Below are 15,759 nucleotides of genomic sequence, written 5' to 3'. Positions count from 1 at the left end.
TATTTGTATGTGAGTGAATATATTATAGGATTTAGAAAAAATTCTAAAGCAACCTCACCCTTTAGCAGCAAACAGACAACTGGACAAGGGGACTATGTGATGTACTATTAAGATTTTTTTCTCACAAAATTTATGGAATCTTGATCTTTGAACTTTGGAAATTTATCTCCCCCGTCCTTTGTGTATGTTCTTCTTACCTTGCAAGTTTGCCTCATTCATAAATGAAGATATGAATTTGTCCTAACAGCTAACCTTCATAGTGTGGTAGAAAACTAGAAATGAACATCAGAACATGGAAACATAAAAAAAAATAGTTTCTTTTTCTTTCTCCCTTCTCAGTTTTAACTTTTAAGACTTAAGAGTTTCAAAACCCTAAGAACTAAGGAGCAAGGAGTAGAAGGAAATTGCACCTTTCTCTCAAATAGGGCTTGAGAATGTTCTCGTCGCACTAGACCTCCACCGCTCCACGTCTAACATCCGACGATCATTGGTTCAACAACACCGAAGAGAGGAGCCGCTGCAACGACGCCACCGCCTCTTGCAAAATTCGGAACTCATATATGTTTTCTAATCAAAATGTTTAATTTATATTTACTAATAATATTATTACTCATAATTAATATTATTCCTAATATTAATAAAGTTTACACATGGACTGGGGGGTCGTGGCCCCCCCGGGTCCATGTGTAAATCCGCCACTGCTCATACATAGTCTACTACCATCTTGGGATACACCAGCAATAAACGCATTAAAGTCCATATCGTGTAATTGTCCAATATTGAAAAATCTTCCTGCTCAAATTTCTAAAATAAACTATCGAGCTGTCCAATGTGTCCACTAACTTCATAATCAGGGCTATACTTTATCTCCTGAATTTTCCCCCTCAGCTAGTTTCGTCGCACTTCGCAACGAGTCAAGGTGGTAATCGGTCGTCTCATATGTAAATTGAAATTAAATAAGTCAATACAAAATCAACTAACTAGTATAAAAATTAGCTGAATTCAATTTATACAGGTATAAAACCAACATTATTAATAAAAAAAATAAATCTTCTCAATGTTTAGGAATCTAAGTCGACTGTACTATTGGATCAGTCGATTGGGAATCCAAATCCTAAACTTGATCTATTGTCCTCGTTATAACTAATCTAATTAGACAGGAATCTTCTATACCTATGTTTTGTTATTATTTAATCTAAGCTCATTTAAGTCAATCTCATACCTATTGAGTAAACTCAGATCTGTTTGATCAAATCAATGCTCATTGATTTAAGTCTGACCCATTAGAATAAATCTAATATATTTGATCAAGTTTGACTCAATAGAATAAATCTGATCATTTAATCATATCTTATCTAAGCCCAATTAATCAAATCTGACCTATTAGTTAATCTGACCAAATTTGATTATGCTTTGGATCAAACTAGTTCAGTTAAACCAATTACTGGTTTAAACAAGATCGGGATCTAATTAATGGAACTAAAATGATATGGTTAAATTAACTAATTATTTAAATTAAATCTTAGTCTGATTCGATTAATCTGATTAAATTAATTAATAGTTTGGTTTAAAATTAGACCAATACAAACGAAAGGAAAAAAAATTCAACTTAAAATTTTTTTTCTCCGTTTCATGAGAGAAGGAAAAATAAATATTTTTTTCTCGTTTTTCTTTATCTCTTTCGTGAGAGAAGATTTACTCTCGTTTTTATTTTTTTTTATTTTGTTTAATTTGTAAAAGTCAAACTTTTCTTCCAACGCTGTGCTTCGTCATATTTATATTTACTGTAGCATATGTTTTTACTCCACTTTCTTTACGACGATCTCCACATGACCTCTAACAGTCACGATAGACACCGTTGCCAATCATGATAGACGCGGTTGCTGGCCATGACGGCCAATTGCTAGCTCACCATGACAATCGTCGGTCCTTCCTCATGTCGGATGTCGATCGCCCTTGGCCCAATGACATCGTCATTGACAGTTTATGCAAAAACTATGAGAGGTGATTTTCAGCACTTTTCAGTATGTCCCAGCCACTGACACATCGCCGGCCAGCTGGGATACCTTCGCCGGCTCCAAAAATGTCGTTGCCAACATACCTATGTGACATGAGCCTGGCTCCGGTGGAAATCATGAGGTTGTCACGATTTCTTGTTGTCGGCGAGCGACTTAGTCACAGCCCTGCGACCTTGTCGTAGATCTCCCTATGACTCTTCCATCGACATCCTTCTGCCATAACACGATCTCCGGTACTCTTCTGATGTGACACACAGTTGTCGGCCGCAGGAGCACAAGGGCATGTCGGCTAGGGTTTGTGAGGACTCCGCCTTCTAGTCACCTCCATGACTTGGCACCCTGTGGCCGGAAAATTCGACTACTACGATATAATTCATAATACTCTGATATCAATATAAGAATTATAATAAAATTGTATAAAATAATTAAACCATACCTCGTTGCTGTGGAATTCGGAGAGGAGAGATTGCTATTGGCGTGAAATTATAAAGATGAACCTTCGTGTAAGATCCACAAAGCAAATCCTTTTTCGTTCCGGATGTTTTTCCATACATGATGAAAATGAATCTCATGTATCTGAACAAAAACCCCTCAATATCATCCTTAGACGCTCCTCGGGATAAAAGGGACATTTTGTCCCAAATAAAAGTGGCAATATGGGTATGTCCACGTTCCTATTTCCTACCATAAATATCTATGGTGCTCAAATCTCTCATGGTATTTGATCGTTCCTATGACTCATTTGTGTTTCTCTAATTTATCTGATCATCGATGAAAAATTTATTTACGATTGAATTAATCATCTCTAGTTAAGTGAATAAAAGATAAAAATACTGGGAGACAAATAGAGATGTAAAATTTAGACGGGACAAAACAAAAAAAAAAAAGTTTGTGCACCTAGCGACTTTTGATCCATGAATATTAATTTAGCTTCATCTAATTGTTTTATCTAATGTTCTAATATGCAAGGAAGGTTCTGGGCGTCATCCCAATGTTATAAATGAGGTTAATTAGGTTTATTATTTTTTTAACATACAAGGAATGTTTGATTGACACAAGTTAAAAATTTTAGTTTTAGTTATCTTTGGTGGGACCTCATGTTCCCAACAAATATTTGGATGGCCGGGAAAATTTGCATGCAGTCCTCATTAGCAAATATAAGTTTGTATGCACTCCCCATTGGAAAAAATCTTTCTTTTCACTCCCTGGTCTAATATACTTACCTAATTACCCTTGATATTTTAAGTATAAAAAGTCTAAAAATGAGTACAAATGCTCTTAAATTCAGTACAATTAAATTAGAATCTAGTATATTTTTTATCAAATTGAGTACGATTCTTTTTCCACCTCAGATGGAAAATATATTAGATTTCCTTTAAATGATACTCAATTAGATGTAAAATATACTAGATTTTCTTTAAATGATACTATGAAAAATATACTAGATTTTTTTTCAAATGGTAATGAATTTAGGAAGAATTATATTAAATAGGAAAAACGTCATATTCAATTTAATAGAAAATATACTCGATTCTAGTTTAAAATGCTAAATTAAATAGGAATTATATTTATTTTTAGACTATTTATACCTAAAATATATGAAGGACAATTTTAATTAAAAATATACTCGAATATACTAGATTTTCTTTAAATGATACTCAATTGGATAAAAAATATACTATATTTTCTTTAAATTATACTCATTTTTGGATATTTTGTACAAAAAAAAATCTGAGGGGTAATTTAGGTCACAATATTTGCATGAGGGAGTTGAAGCAAATAAAACTTTGCATGCAGGGAATGGAAACAAAGTTTTTTATGAGTGGAGATTGCATGCAAAATTCAAATTTTGATTGGGGATTTTTCTCTACTTTACTCCCGAAACAACTAGCTGAAAATAAAAAACACTAGTTTTTTTAACAAATTCTTTTTTAAAAATAAAACTAAATCTACCTTTTTAAATAACTTGACAAATATATTTTTTTGAAATATTAAGAGAATATTGAGTCTGGGTACATATCGACTTAATCGTGCGACGGCTTGGAATTATCGATTCAACTATTTTTAACATATCGACCTTTAATCTTATTTGTCTAATTCAGTTACAATTGATAGTTCGAAATAATCAATTATCTATTTTTCTGAATTAAAATAATGTAGTTCATTAAATACTTTTATTATTTTTGTGTTTGAGCTTCCAAAAAACATTGAGAGTCAAATAAATCAAAATAATGTTATATTAAATTTTGAATCATCTTTAATTTTGTTTTATATTAATAAATTTTAGCTAACATTAATATTATTATATATTACTACCATAAGTTATATATTTTGATTAATTTTATATGTTTGATAATCTTTATTATATATATACAATTTATTGTTAAATAAATTATATCATAAATTTATTATTAGATATATCATATAAATCAAATAATTTATAATAAAAAAGATAAAATAACACTAATAAATAATATTAAGAGAGTTAGATTAATAAATTTAATGGTTTTTAAGACAAATAAATTAAAAAATTGATTTAATAACAATATTTTTATATTAAAAGATTTTAAACAAATGAGTTAATTTATATTAAACTATACCATTAATATCACTAAAATATTATTAAATAATTTAAAAATTCTAAAATAATTAAAAAAACATTTTATAAATAAATAGACGGTTAACTGAAGATTTACTTGGGGCTCAACCTTTAATCGGTCCATGTCTAGAAGCCCGTTGTCAATTGAGTCTATTGAACTAGATCAATGGATAATTAGTTCACTGTCTGGTTTCGATTTTGGCTCGATTCGTAAGTAGGTTTAGATTCATGCTGGCCAGACCTCATGCCATTGAAGTTGACAGTTGAAGCTAACTAAGAGTCTAAGACTGAGCTAGTGGGCTTAGGGTTGTAAATGAGTTGAGCCGAATTGAGGGGTGTTCAAGTTTATTTGATAAGTTAATTAAGCTAAGCCGAGCTGAACTTAAAATAAATTAAGCTTTTGAAATGATTGTTTAAGCTTGACTTGATTTATTTTTTTATGAATTTGAGCTTGTTTGAAGTTTAACATGAGCTTGATTCGATTAGATGTTATTGAGCTCTTAATTTAAGTTTGACTTAAGCTTAGTTCGAGCTTAGTTCATTTAGATGTTATTAATCTCTTAATTCAAGCTTGATTGATTATTTGAAACTTTTAGTTATTTGATTGGTTATTAAGCTTCATAATTCAAACTTATTTGTTTATTTTATTGTTTATTTAGTATATTTACAAGAGTCCTATTAATGAATATATTTTGTGAATATTGTTTACGAACGTTGTTTAATATTTACAAACTGAATATATATGTGTTTAAGCTTATTTATTTAATTTAATGAGTTATTTAAATTTATTTATTTAATTAATTATATATATATTAAATGAATATAAATAAATTTTTATTAAATTGAACATCAAATTTATTCACAAACGCTAATTCATGCTGATTCATGGGCCGAAGTCGTTTAAGCCATTTGAAAACTGAAGCTCCATCCATTTACATCACTGCTTTCCTTAGCCAGCCCGATCCGCCACTGGCCCATTGGCACAAATATTTACATCCCTCGCGATTGCCTGTGATGTTTTGTTACACCTTGTATGCTCTCATATCTGGTCGAGCAACGAGAAGATGGCATCAGAAAAGAAACGATGGCTTCCCCTCGAAGCAAACCCCGATGTCATGAATCAGGTTCATCTCTCCCCCGCCTCCGTTATTGCTGCATCTCTTCACCTGATCCGTTTCTTTCTTTCTTTCTTTCTTTCTCGGGCTTTTACAATCTGTTCTTTGCCTTTTCTCATCGTTCCTAGAGAAAGAAATAGCCAAACTGCTCCTATTTGTTTCATCTAATACGACAGAAAATTGATCTTGTTTTTCTTTTTCATCTCAGTTCATTTGGGGTCTTGGTGTCCCGGAGGGCGAAGTGGAGTTCAACGACGTGTATGGCTTGGAGGAGGAACTCCTGGAGATGGTGCCTAAGCCTGTGCTCGCTGTGCTGTTCCTGTTTCCATACTCTTCTGACTCGGATTCGGAGGTCACACTCTGTTGCGATTCATTGTTTTTATTAAGAATTTTGTTTTCTAACGTAGGATTTGGTCTCCTGGTTGGTCCAGGCGGAAGCAGAGAGGGTAGCCGATCCAAAGCTGATCCCAGTAGATGAAAATAAGGTGCGTATATACATATTGCAAGTTGTGCGGATTATCCATACTAATCTCTGCTCGAGGGTAATTAATGTGTCGTCCGATGCAATTTGTTTCTTCTGTGAATCTTTAATTGTTCAAAGTCTATATAGGGATCCATGAAGCTAGAAAGACGGATTCTATAATATGTTATGTGTTTCTTTGATTGTGTATGGCCAAAGTTTTTGCAAATTGTTATGATAGCCAAGTATCTGCAATAGAGAATTTGGAATCGGTTTCTAAAGATATACATTCAGTTTATTGTAAAAATGCTCCAAGTCATGTTGAATGCTTAACCCTTGTGTCATAGTCGTAAGAGTAGGCTTAGTGACTGTTAAGATGTTTTTTCTTGTTTTATTCAAGAAGTTCTTATGACCATTAATATTCTTTTTTTTTTTCCTTTTGAAAAGGAAAAGTGAGCCAAACTCACTTAAATGCATCATGTGAGGAATAATTACAAAGTAATTACTATAATAGTTTAAAAGAGTAGACAGGGAAGTCCCATATAATCAACAAGAGCCAAACTACTCTACAAGATCAATTGAAGACTCTTGGAGGACTCTAAATAGATTGTGCTACATTAAACTTTCAGGTGGGAGAACATGTAAATGACCAACCAGACAGGTTCTTGTAAAAGGAATACTGAGTGATACTCAGTGTTCACATTTTGAGTACTCTGGTGTTATACACTATGAAAGCATAAATGCAGCAGACGCTCATCCTATCCATTATTGCAGGAGAAGTCTTACTTATTGGTTTCTCTTGCTGAAAACAAATCTATCACCTTTGATTGTGTCAATAGTATAAGAAGAGGTCACAATATACAAATCTTTTGTTCACAACTTGGATATCTTTTTCATTGTAGAGACTAAGAGTTTCGTTTGGGTGAAAAAGGAGGGAGAGAGAAAGAATGACAATTACATATGGAGGTTTATCACTCTGTACATCCTTCTTGTTACTTTCCCTCTTCCCTTCATATTCTCCATTCAGGTAAATATACCCTATATATCATGGGAAAAAGAAATGATATTTATTTGTTATAAATCACTATTTTGCATTCTCTTTAATTTATATAGATGAATTGATTGCAAATTTCTGTTACTCACATAGATGAAATAACTGCAAATTTCCAAATGGAACTAGGTTGACTCCTCATGGGTGACTCAGACCTTATTCTTAAATCTTCCAACAGATATGATGGGATCAATTGATATTCTTATCTCTAAATAGTGCATAATTGATCAAAGGGTGTGGTTAGTATACTTTGAGAATATGCACGTATGTTAAGAGGATATGCGTAATAACTTTTTAAGCATGTATGTTATACCCTAAATCATTTATAAAATTTGTATCTCTTTGTGGCCTTAGTTATTTAATTGTATTATTATTTGTACTCAGATTTGTTTTATTACAAAAATAAATATAATTAGCTGACCCATAAATACAACAGTGTGATAATTAGTTTGTAAGTATCACCCGTCTCTTTCTCTATCCTGGCACTTTTTATTTAATCTATTTTTCTAGAGTATCTAAGGAGATTACATTATATATGATCCTTTGGAAAATATTATAAACTAGCAAACACTAAATATAAATTCTAAGAAATAAACATGAGTTTAAGGGTACACAATCAGGGTATTAATTATATGTAGGGTCTCACACTGACAAAGTTGAGATCATGGGTTTTCTTACCCTTTATTAACACATGCATTTAAGGTTTAAAATCTTGAACCGTGCTAGACTTTTGGTCCTTAATTGGAATGACATTATTTTGATATCGTGTTGATGTTTCATGGTGTTGGTGATTGATTAGAGGTTAAAGGAGGAAGAAGACCAAGCAGTGGAAGATGTGCCGAATGATATTGTGTTTTGGTAACTTTCGAGAATGATATGTTTCGATTGTTTCACCCATTGGATACGTTATTTCAAAATATGCATGCATCATGAATTGCATACTATAGTATTTTTCTTTCCTATGGAGTGTATGTCTTAGCTTTTTATAATATTGCATGTCTTAAATTTTTAACATACTAAATGTGTAATTTAAATTCACATACACTTCTTGTTCTTTGTTTAATCCTCATCATGGTAATAGGGAGGGTCAATTATTTTCTATAACATTCACTTATGGTTAACTCTAAGGACCACTTTTCCTTAATGTGGTGGAGACATTAATATTTTAAGCTTAAACTCTAAATTATCATGTAAATAATTAAACTTTAATGTTCTTCGTCTGAATCCTCCAAAAGTAATGAAGATGATTGCTTTTGTGAAAAGGAAATCTTATATCTTTTCTACATATCTTTTAGTTTTAGTGTACATATATTTATGCATATCCTCTCTAAAATAAAATGTTGAACTTGGTAGGCGTTCACATAAAATAATAAATATTGTTAAACACATATAAAGGGAAAGAACCACAAGTTGTTCAACAGGTAAATCACAATTACTTTAAGCTTTATGCTGGCCCAAATATTTAACATTACTATTAAAAACATCCCTAAATATGAGCTTTGTGAAAGGATATGTAATCATCTTGTGTCGGGAGATATATTGAATTTCTTATGCAGACATATCTCTTGTGAAGTTGTACTTGGTGTCAATGTTCTTGGTTTTTAAGTGATACTTGGGATCTTTTGTGAATGCAATTGTAGCTTGAACTATCACAGTTACTTAACACAACCGATGATTAATAAAACATAACAATTGTTAATTTTCTTCATCTATATCTACTAATTGAAGGGGAGCCTTGCCACAATGGTAAAGTTACTACTGTGTGACCTAGAGGTCATGAGTTTCGAATATCGGAAATAGACTCTTACAAAGTAAGGTAAGGCTGTGTACAATAAATCCTTCCTCGAGACCCTGCATTGGTGGGAGCTTCGTGTATCGAACTGTTAGTTTTTTTTTATCTATATATTTTCACTAATTGATATCCAATATCCATACAACCTATTAGATGCATATCATTTTCTTTAAGACATGATGAATATGTAAGTACCCCAGGTAGTTTTGATGTGGTCAACCAAGTTCAGTTAGGTCCTGTTATGTTTTATCCTTGTGTCTAAGGGTGCAGGATCTTAGGAACACAAGAAGTTGAGTGGAAGATGCAGCCAGCGAGAAGGATGACACAGGAAGGGAGTCGACGGGCTCGATGCATCCGAAGGACGAAGTGCTGTAAAAGAGTACATCGGTGGACGAGAAGGATGCGCGTGGCGGAGCCCTGCACACTTAGAAGCTGGGGAGGAAGGTTGCTCGAGGAAAAGACCGGAGTTGGGTTCGGGTGAGTTCAATTCCGGATGGCCAGAGCATCACCCAAGCGAACAGAGCGAAAAATGATTAACAAGGGAAGTTAATCATTTTCGGATGAACAGTGCTGAAGGCACCCTCAAAGGCTTTGAACAGTACTGAAGGTGCCTTCAAAGGCTTGGAAGGCACCTTCGATGAACAGTATGAAAGCGCCTTCCAACCCTTAAAGGCGCCTTCCAGCCCTTAAAGGCGCCTTCCGACAACCGTTAACAAAGATAAAGTTTTATCTTCGCACGGATAAAACCATAGTTGTAAAAAACGGTCGATTCACTCGCTTAAGCGCGAGGCGCAGCGAGGCGAAGGCGGCTCGCTTCTGTGAACTCGGAAGCGCAAGCCTTCCAAGAAGCGTGCGCTTCGTTGCGCGTCGCGGTGCTTCCCTGCGCGTCACGACTCTTCGCTGCGCGTCGCGAAACTTTCTCTACTTTCCTTTTTTTTTTTGATTTGTTTTGTTTATAAGTTTAAAGCCCTAAACAACCTCATTAATGTTCATCTGCTATTCTGCTTTAAATCGCTGCTGCCTCTTCGTCTTCCTCACGTCGCCGCGATCGTCCCTTCCAGGTATTTTCCTTGCTTTCGTTTCTTCCTGTGAAAATTAAAATCTTCTTCGGTGAAATCCTGCCGTCGGAAGCTTCTCTGGCGTCCGGCGACGCTTCCGGCGCCATTGGAGGCATCCGGCGAAGCTTCCAGCACCGCGGGACAATTCCAGCGGCAGCGACCCGCGATGCCTCCGGCGGCTCTGGACGCCTCCGGCAGCGCCGGAGGCATTGTCGGACTCCTCCGACGGCTTCGGCATCGTCGCCAGACGCCTCCGGCAGCGTCTTGCGACGGTTTCGGTGCCGCGACGGTGTCGCGGTCGGGCGTGAGCCCTGTAGCGCAGCGTCAAATTTTTTTTTTGTTTTGTTTTTTTTTTTGCATTTAATTAAATTAAAGAACTCCTCACTTAAATAGGGTATTTCGAATAGGTTTTATAAAGTCTAATTAAATTATCCCAATAAAATATATAAAATTATATTTAAATTAAAAAAAATATAATAATTTTTATTACTTAATATAAATCAGATTTAAAAATTATTAAAAATATATTTAAAATATAAAAAACTAATAAAGTTTATTAATTAATATAAATCAGATTTAAAATTTATAAAAAATATATTTTAAATATAAAAAAACTAATTAATTTATATAAATCAGATTTAAATATATAAAAAATATATTAAAAAATTTTATTAATTCAAATAAATCAGTAAATTAGTTTTAAAATTTAAATACATAAAAATTTTTTTAAAAATTAAAATATAAAAATCTGATAGATTTTATTAATTAGATTTAAATATATAAAAAATATATTTTAAATATAAAAATCTAATTAATTTATATAAATCAGATTTAAATATATACAAAATTTATTTAAAATAAAAAAATATTAATTCAAATTTCAAATAAATCAGTAAATCAGAATTAAAATTTAAATACATAAAAAATATATTTAAAATAAACAAATTTGATAAATTGTATTAATTAGATTTAAAATTTTAAATATATAAAAAATAAATTTTAAATTTAAAAAATTACTAAATTTTTTTAATTCATATAAATCAGATTTGTATTCTATATTCTATAATTAATTTTTTTTTCCTGTTTTTCATTGTATTTATTGATTGATCATTATTATTGATTTCATTTTCAGCAGTATTGATTCTTAACCATGTCAAATACAACAACTTCATCAACTCGAAAGGATATTGCTTGGAATTATGCAACATGTTCGGATCCTAAAAACCCAAATGTTGTTGGTTGTATTTTCTGTGATAAAATAACAAATGGTGGAATTTATCGACACAAGCTACATTTAGTTGGGGGCAATAGAAATGTAAAAGCTTGTCCGAAATGTCCCGAGCATGTTAAAGAAGAAATTAGAGAGTTCATGCAAAAAAAGAGTAATTTGAAGAATCAAATGGATGAAATTCCTCATTCTGATGATGTTGATAATTTGGAAGATTTGGAAGAACATGAAGAAGATGATCATCAAACTAAAGTGAAAGGGAAACGACCAATATCTGATTCAAGCAACCATCCTACGGTCCAAGGTAAAAAGTGCAAACAAACTGGACCTATTAACCTTTATTTTATGAAAGATGTCGATGAAATTGTCAAGCAAAGACGTGCAAAAAATAAAGGACAATTTGATGAAAATAAAAAGAAGTTAAGAGATATTGCAGTTGAGAAATTTGCAAGATGGATGTATGATGCTGGAATTCCCTTCAATGCTGTAAAATATGATTCTTTTGAGCCTTGTATTGAAGCTATTGGACAATTTGGATCAGGGATGAAACCTCCATCATATCATGAAGTGAGGGTTAAGTATTTGAAGAAGGAGTTGGCAAATACGAACTCGCTTCTCAAATCCCATGAAGAAGATCATGCTAAGTTTGGGTGCACAATCATGGCAGATGGATGGACCGATAAAAAGGGTAGGACTCTTATAAATTTTTTGGTGAATGGTCCCAAAGGAAGTGTATTTGTCGAATCAGTTGATGCTTCAGGCTATTCTCACACAGCGGACAAGATGTTTGAGTTACTCTCTAAATTTGTGTATCGCATTGGAGAAAAAAATGTGGTTTAAATTGTAACAGATAATCCATGCTGTAATGTCAGTGCAGGTGATATTTTAAATTTTTGTTACTTTCAAGTTTCAATTATAATTGAATTATATTTTTAATATTTTTTATTAAATTTATTTGTTTTTTCAGGTCGTCTTTTGGAAAACCGATTTCCACACTTGTACTGGACTCCCTGTGCAGCACATTGTTTAGATTTGTTGCTCGAGGATATATTCAAAATTCCTCATCTCAGAAAATTGCATGAACGAGCGTTGATGGTTAATGGTTATATTTACAACAGACCACAAGTATTGAGCATGATGAGAGAGTTTACTGGACAGAGAGACATGGTAAGAACCGCAAAGACACGTTTCGCAACCGCTTTTTTAACTTTAAAGCGATTTCATGTACAACAAGCAAATTTGAGAAAGATGTTTACATCTGAAAAGTGGGCAAATAGTCGATTTTCTAAGGAGGTTGCAGGAAAACGTGTAGCAGAAGTGATATTGATGCCTTCTTTTTGGAAAAATATGGTTTTTGCATTAAAGGTTGGTGGCCCATTGGTGAAAGTATTACGGCTGGTAGATGGTGAAAAAAGGTCTCCTATGGGTTATATCTATGAGTCAATGGACAGGGCCAAAGAAGCTATCGCTGCATCATTTAACAATAATGAAGAGAAATATCGTAGCATTTTTGAACTCATTGACAAAAGATGGAACATTCAACTCCATCGACCTTTGCACGCAGCTGGATATTTCTTGAATCCAGAGTGTTTTTACTCAAACTCTGATATAGAAAATGATACAGAAGTGATGGAGGGTTTGTACAAGTGCATATCCAGATTAGTGAGAGGTGAGGATTTACAAGATAAGATCACGAATCAATTGGAAAAATACAAGAAAGCAGAAGGACTTTTTGGTTTGCCAATGGCTATCCGACAAAGAACTTTAAAATCACCAGGTAAATTTATAAATAATAGATTATGCAATATTAATATTGGATGGTAATAAAGCTAATCTTATAATTTATATGTTTTTGTATTTTAAGCTGATTGGTGGTCTTCTTATGGTGCATCAACTCCTGAATTAAAAACTTTTGCAATGAAGATTTTAAACCTCACATGCTCTTCTTCAGGCTGTGAACGTAATTGGAGTGTTTTTGAACATGTAAGTTGGAATTTTTTTTATACATATTAAAACTTATATTATGAACTTAACCTTTTACTTTTTAATTTTGTTTTGTAGATGCATTCTAAGAAAAGAAATAGGTTGTCTCAACAACGATTGAATGATTTGGTATATATCAAGTACAATAGAGCTTTGAGGAGAAGATATGACATGCGAGACAAAATTGATCCTATTACTTTGTCAGAGATAGATGATAGTAATGAATGGTTGTTGGGTAAATTGGATGACAGTGATAAAGACAATGATAATGATTTTGTCTACGAAGGTGAAGATTTGCGTTGGAGTGATGTAGCACGAGCATCTGGGGTTGGTGAAAGTGCATATGGCTTTCGATCTCGAAATGCAGCTTCTTCAAAAGGGGCATCATTATCTGCATCAGCAAAAAGAAAACTATCTTCAGCTCAAACTAGTCTTGTTAATGAAAAAGAAATTAATCTTGATGATGAAACTGAAGAAGAGGATGGATACAAATCAAGCGATGGAGCTGATGACGTAGATTTGGACAATGAAGATGAAGAAGATGATTATTTTGATATTTGATATTTCCTCTATTATATTTTCAAAGACTTGTGATTTTCAATAATCTACAACTTCATCAAAGAATATTTGTTTTGGTTATTTGGATTTTCAAAGACATTTTGAAAGATTTTTAATAAATATAAGAGTCATATTGTTTATTACGCTTTTTTTCCATAAAGCCCGCGCTTCGCCTTGCGCTTTAAGCCCCAAGACCCTTGAGCGCTTTTTTGCGCCTCTCGCTTTTGATAACTATGGATAAAAACTTAACCAATTGAAGGCGCCTTAAACCCTCTTGAAGGCACCTTCCATCCTTGGATAAGATTTTCTAGGAGTGATAAAATGACCCTGGAGGTAGGAAATAAATAACAATTGTAACTACAACTCTTGTAATCTTTCCTAATCTATTTTCTGAGCTGTCAACGTCTATAAGAGACTTCTCCGCCTGTAACGAAGGAGATCTACTAGTGCTCTTCAGTGCCTTGGATTAATAATCATTTAGGTTGTAATTAAGTTAATTTCTTGGTCTCTTCTATTTTTAGTTGTTCAATTTCTTTTGTTATAATTGTGCTACTAATCCGAGTTGAGAGATTGGGAAAGGTTAATTTTTATTTTATAGGCAATTCACTCCGCTCTTGCTTGCCTCGCTTGAAGAAAATTCCGAGAGACACGTTTAAGATGGTACGGACATGTACACGACCAATAATGTTCCAGTTAGGCGATGTGAAACTATGACAAATGTCCATATCAAACAAGGAAGAGGAAGACCAAAAAAGACTTGGTTAGCAATAATAAAACAAGATAAAATTTATTTAAATATAAATGATGATATAGTAGGGGATCAAGATCAATGACGTAGAAAGATCCATGTAACCAACCTCATCTAGTGGGATAAAGATTGATTGTTGTTTTATTAGAAGTTAGTGGAGAGGACATGGAGTTTCATTGCTTACACTAGACATAATTTCTTATATTGTACTCTTCTAGCCTACAAATTGCATGAACATATGCTCTATAGTTTGCAAGTGCAAAACAGCACTATCAGTGTGACTGAAATTTATTATTTTGATTATGGACTGATATTGATACTTTATTAGAACAAGTAAATGTCATTGTGTCTCTGCTGACATAGTTTTGTTGGTAACAACCAAAATAAGATCTGTCTTGGTGTACCTTTAGAAATATTTTCATGACTCATACTTTGATTTTGTTTGTCAGTCATGAGAATGAGATGAAACACTAAATTTAGAGAGGAAGGAAAGAGAAGAATTAGTGAGTGACACTAGTTAAGACATGAAGATTCTTATCCTTCGATTTGTCTGGGGTTATGGAAGGAAATAAAAACACAAGAAAGAGAAGGGTAAGGAAGAGGAGATGAACTAGCAAAACACTAATAATAACAAAAAGGAGTAACAAGAATTATGTTAGTCTTAAGTCCAAGTCCATTCCTAGTGGCTAATAAAAATGTATCAATGGAGATGTGAAAAAAAATTTCTGAGAGTATTATTTGTATGGTTCTTAAAAGTTATGGAATTAATCTAAATAAATGTTGCAAATCCCATGCGCTTATCTAATGTAAAAAGATGCTTGTTATATTTTTGTAAGATGTTGCTCCAAAATTATAATTTACTTTCAATATCTATGGGCTTATATTTGGAGGAAAACAAGATGTTTAATGAAATTATATAGCATTATAATTTATTTGAGTTTATGTTGGAACCTTTTGGATTCGAAGTGTCTAGTTTGGACACAGGATCATACTGCTGATCGTGTGATTAAGGCTAAAATTTTGACACAAATGAAAGTTTTAAAATTGGCATACTATGTAATGTTCATTATTGAGTACAATTGTTTTTTATAAATTTTTTGTATGCTTAGTAGAACATTACTTGCTACATGACTGAGGTTTCCCATATTC

The 15,759-nt window shown here is 33.0% G+C and overlaps 2 protein-coding genes across 3 annotated transcripts in view; both read left to right on the top strand.

Annotated features, from left to right (window-relative positions):
* Positions 1-5,610: 5,610 nt before the first annotated feature.
* LOC122052335 (ubiquitin carboxyl-terminal hydrolase 3-like) overlaps positions 5,611-15,759 on the top strand; it is a 49,408-nt gene continuing 39,259 nt past the window's right edge. The window contains exons 1-3 of the mRNA XM_042613810.1: positions 5,611-5,741; positions 5,941-6,084; positions 6,164-6,217. Of these exons, the coding sequence (XP_042469744.1) occupies positions 5,682-5,741; positions 5,941-6,084; positions 6,164-6,217 (258 nt within the window). The 5' untranslated portion in view covers positions 5,611-5,681. The remainder of the gene's footprint in view (positions 5,742-5,940; positions 6,085-6,163; positions 6,218-15,759) is intronic.
* On the top strand, positions 11,214-15,482 carry LOC122052333. Of its 2 annotated transcripts, none has more exons than XM_042613809.1 (2): positions 11,214-13,098; positions 13,186-15,482. In XM_042613809.1, the coding sequence occupies exons 1-2, from the start codon at positions 12,414-12,416 to the stop codon at positions 13,332-13,334; spliced, it is 834 nt and encodes a 277-aa protein (XP_042469743.1). In that variant the 5' UTR covers positions 11,214-12,413; the 3' UTR covers positions 13,335-15,482. Both variants share the same exon structure in this region; 1 of them encodes a protein (XP_042469743.1).

This window comes from Zingiber officinale, chromosome 3A, assembly GCF_018446385.1.
Source record: "Zingiber officinale cultivar Zhangliang chromosome 3A, Zo_v1.1, whole genome shotgun sequence".
In the NCBI taxonomy this organism is placed as follows: domain Eukaryota; kingdom Viridiplantae; phylum Streptophyta; class Magnoliopsida; order Zingiberales; family Zingiberaceae; genus Zingiber; species Zingiber officinale.
This window is presented reverse-complemented; position numbering and strand designations above follow the sequence as displayed.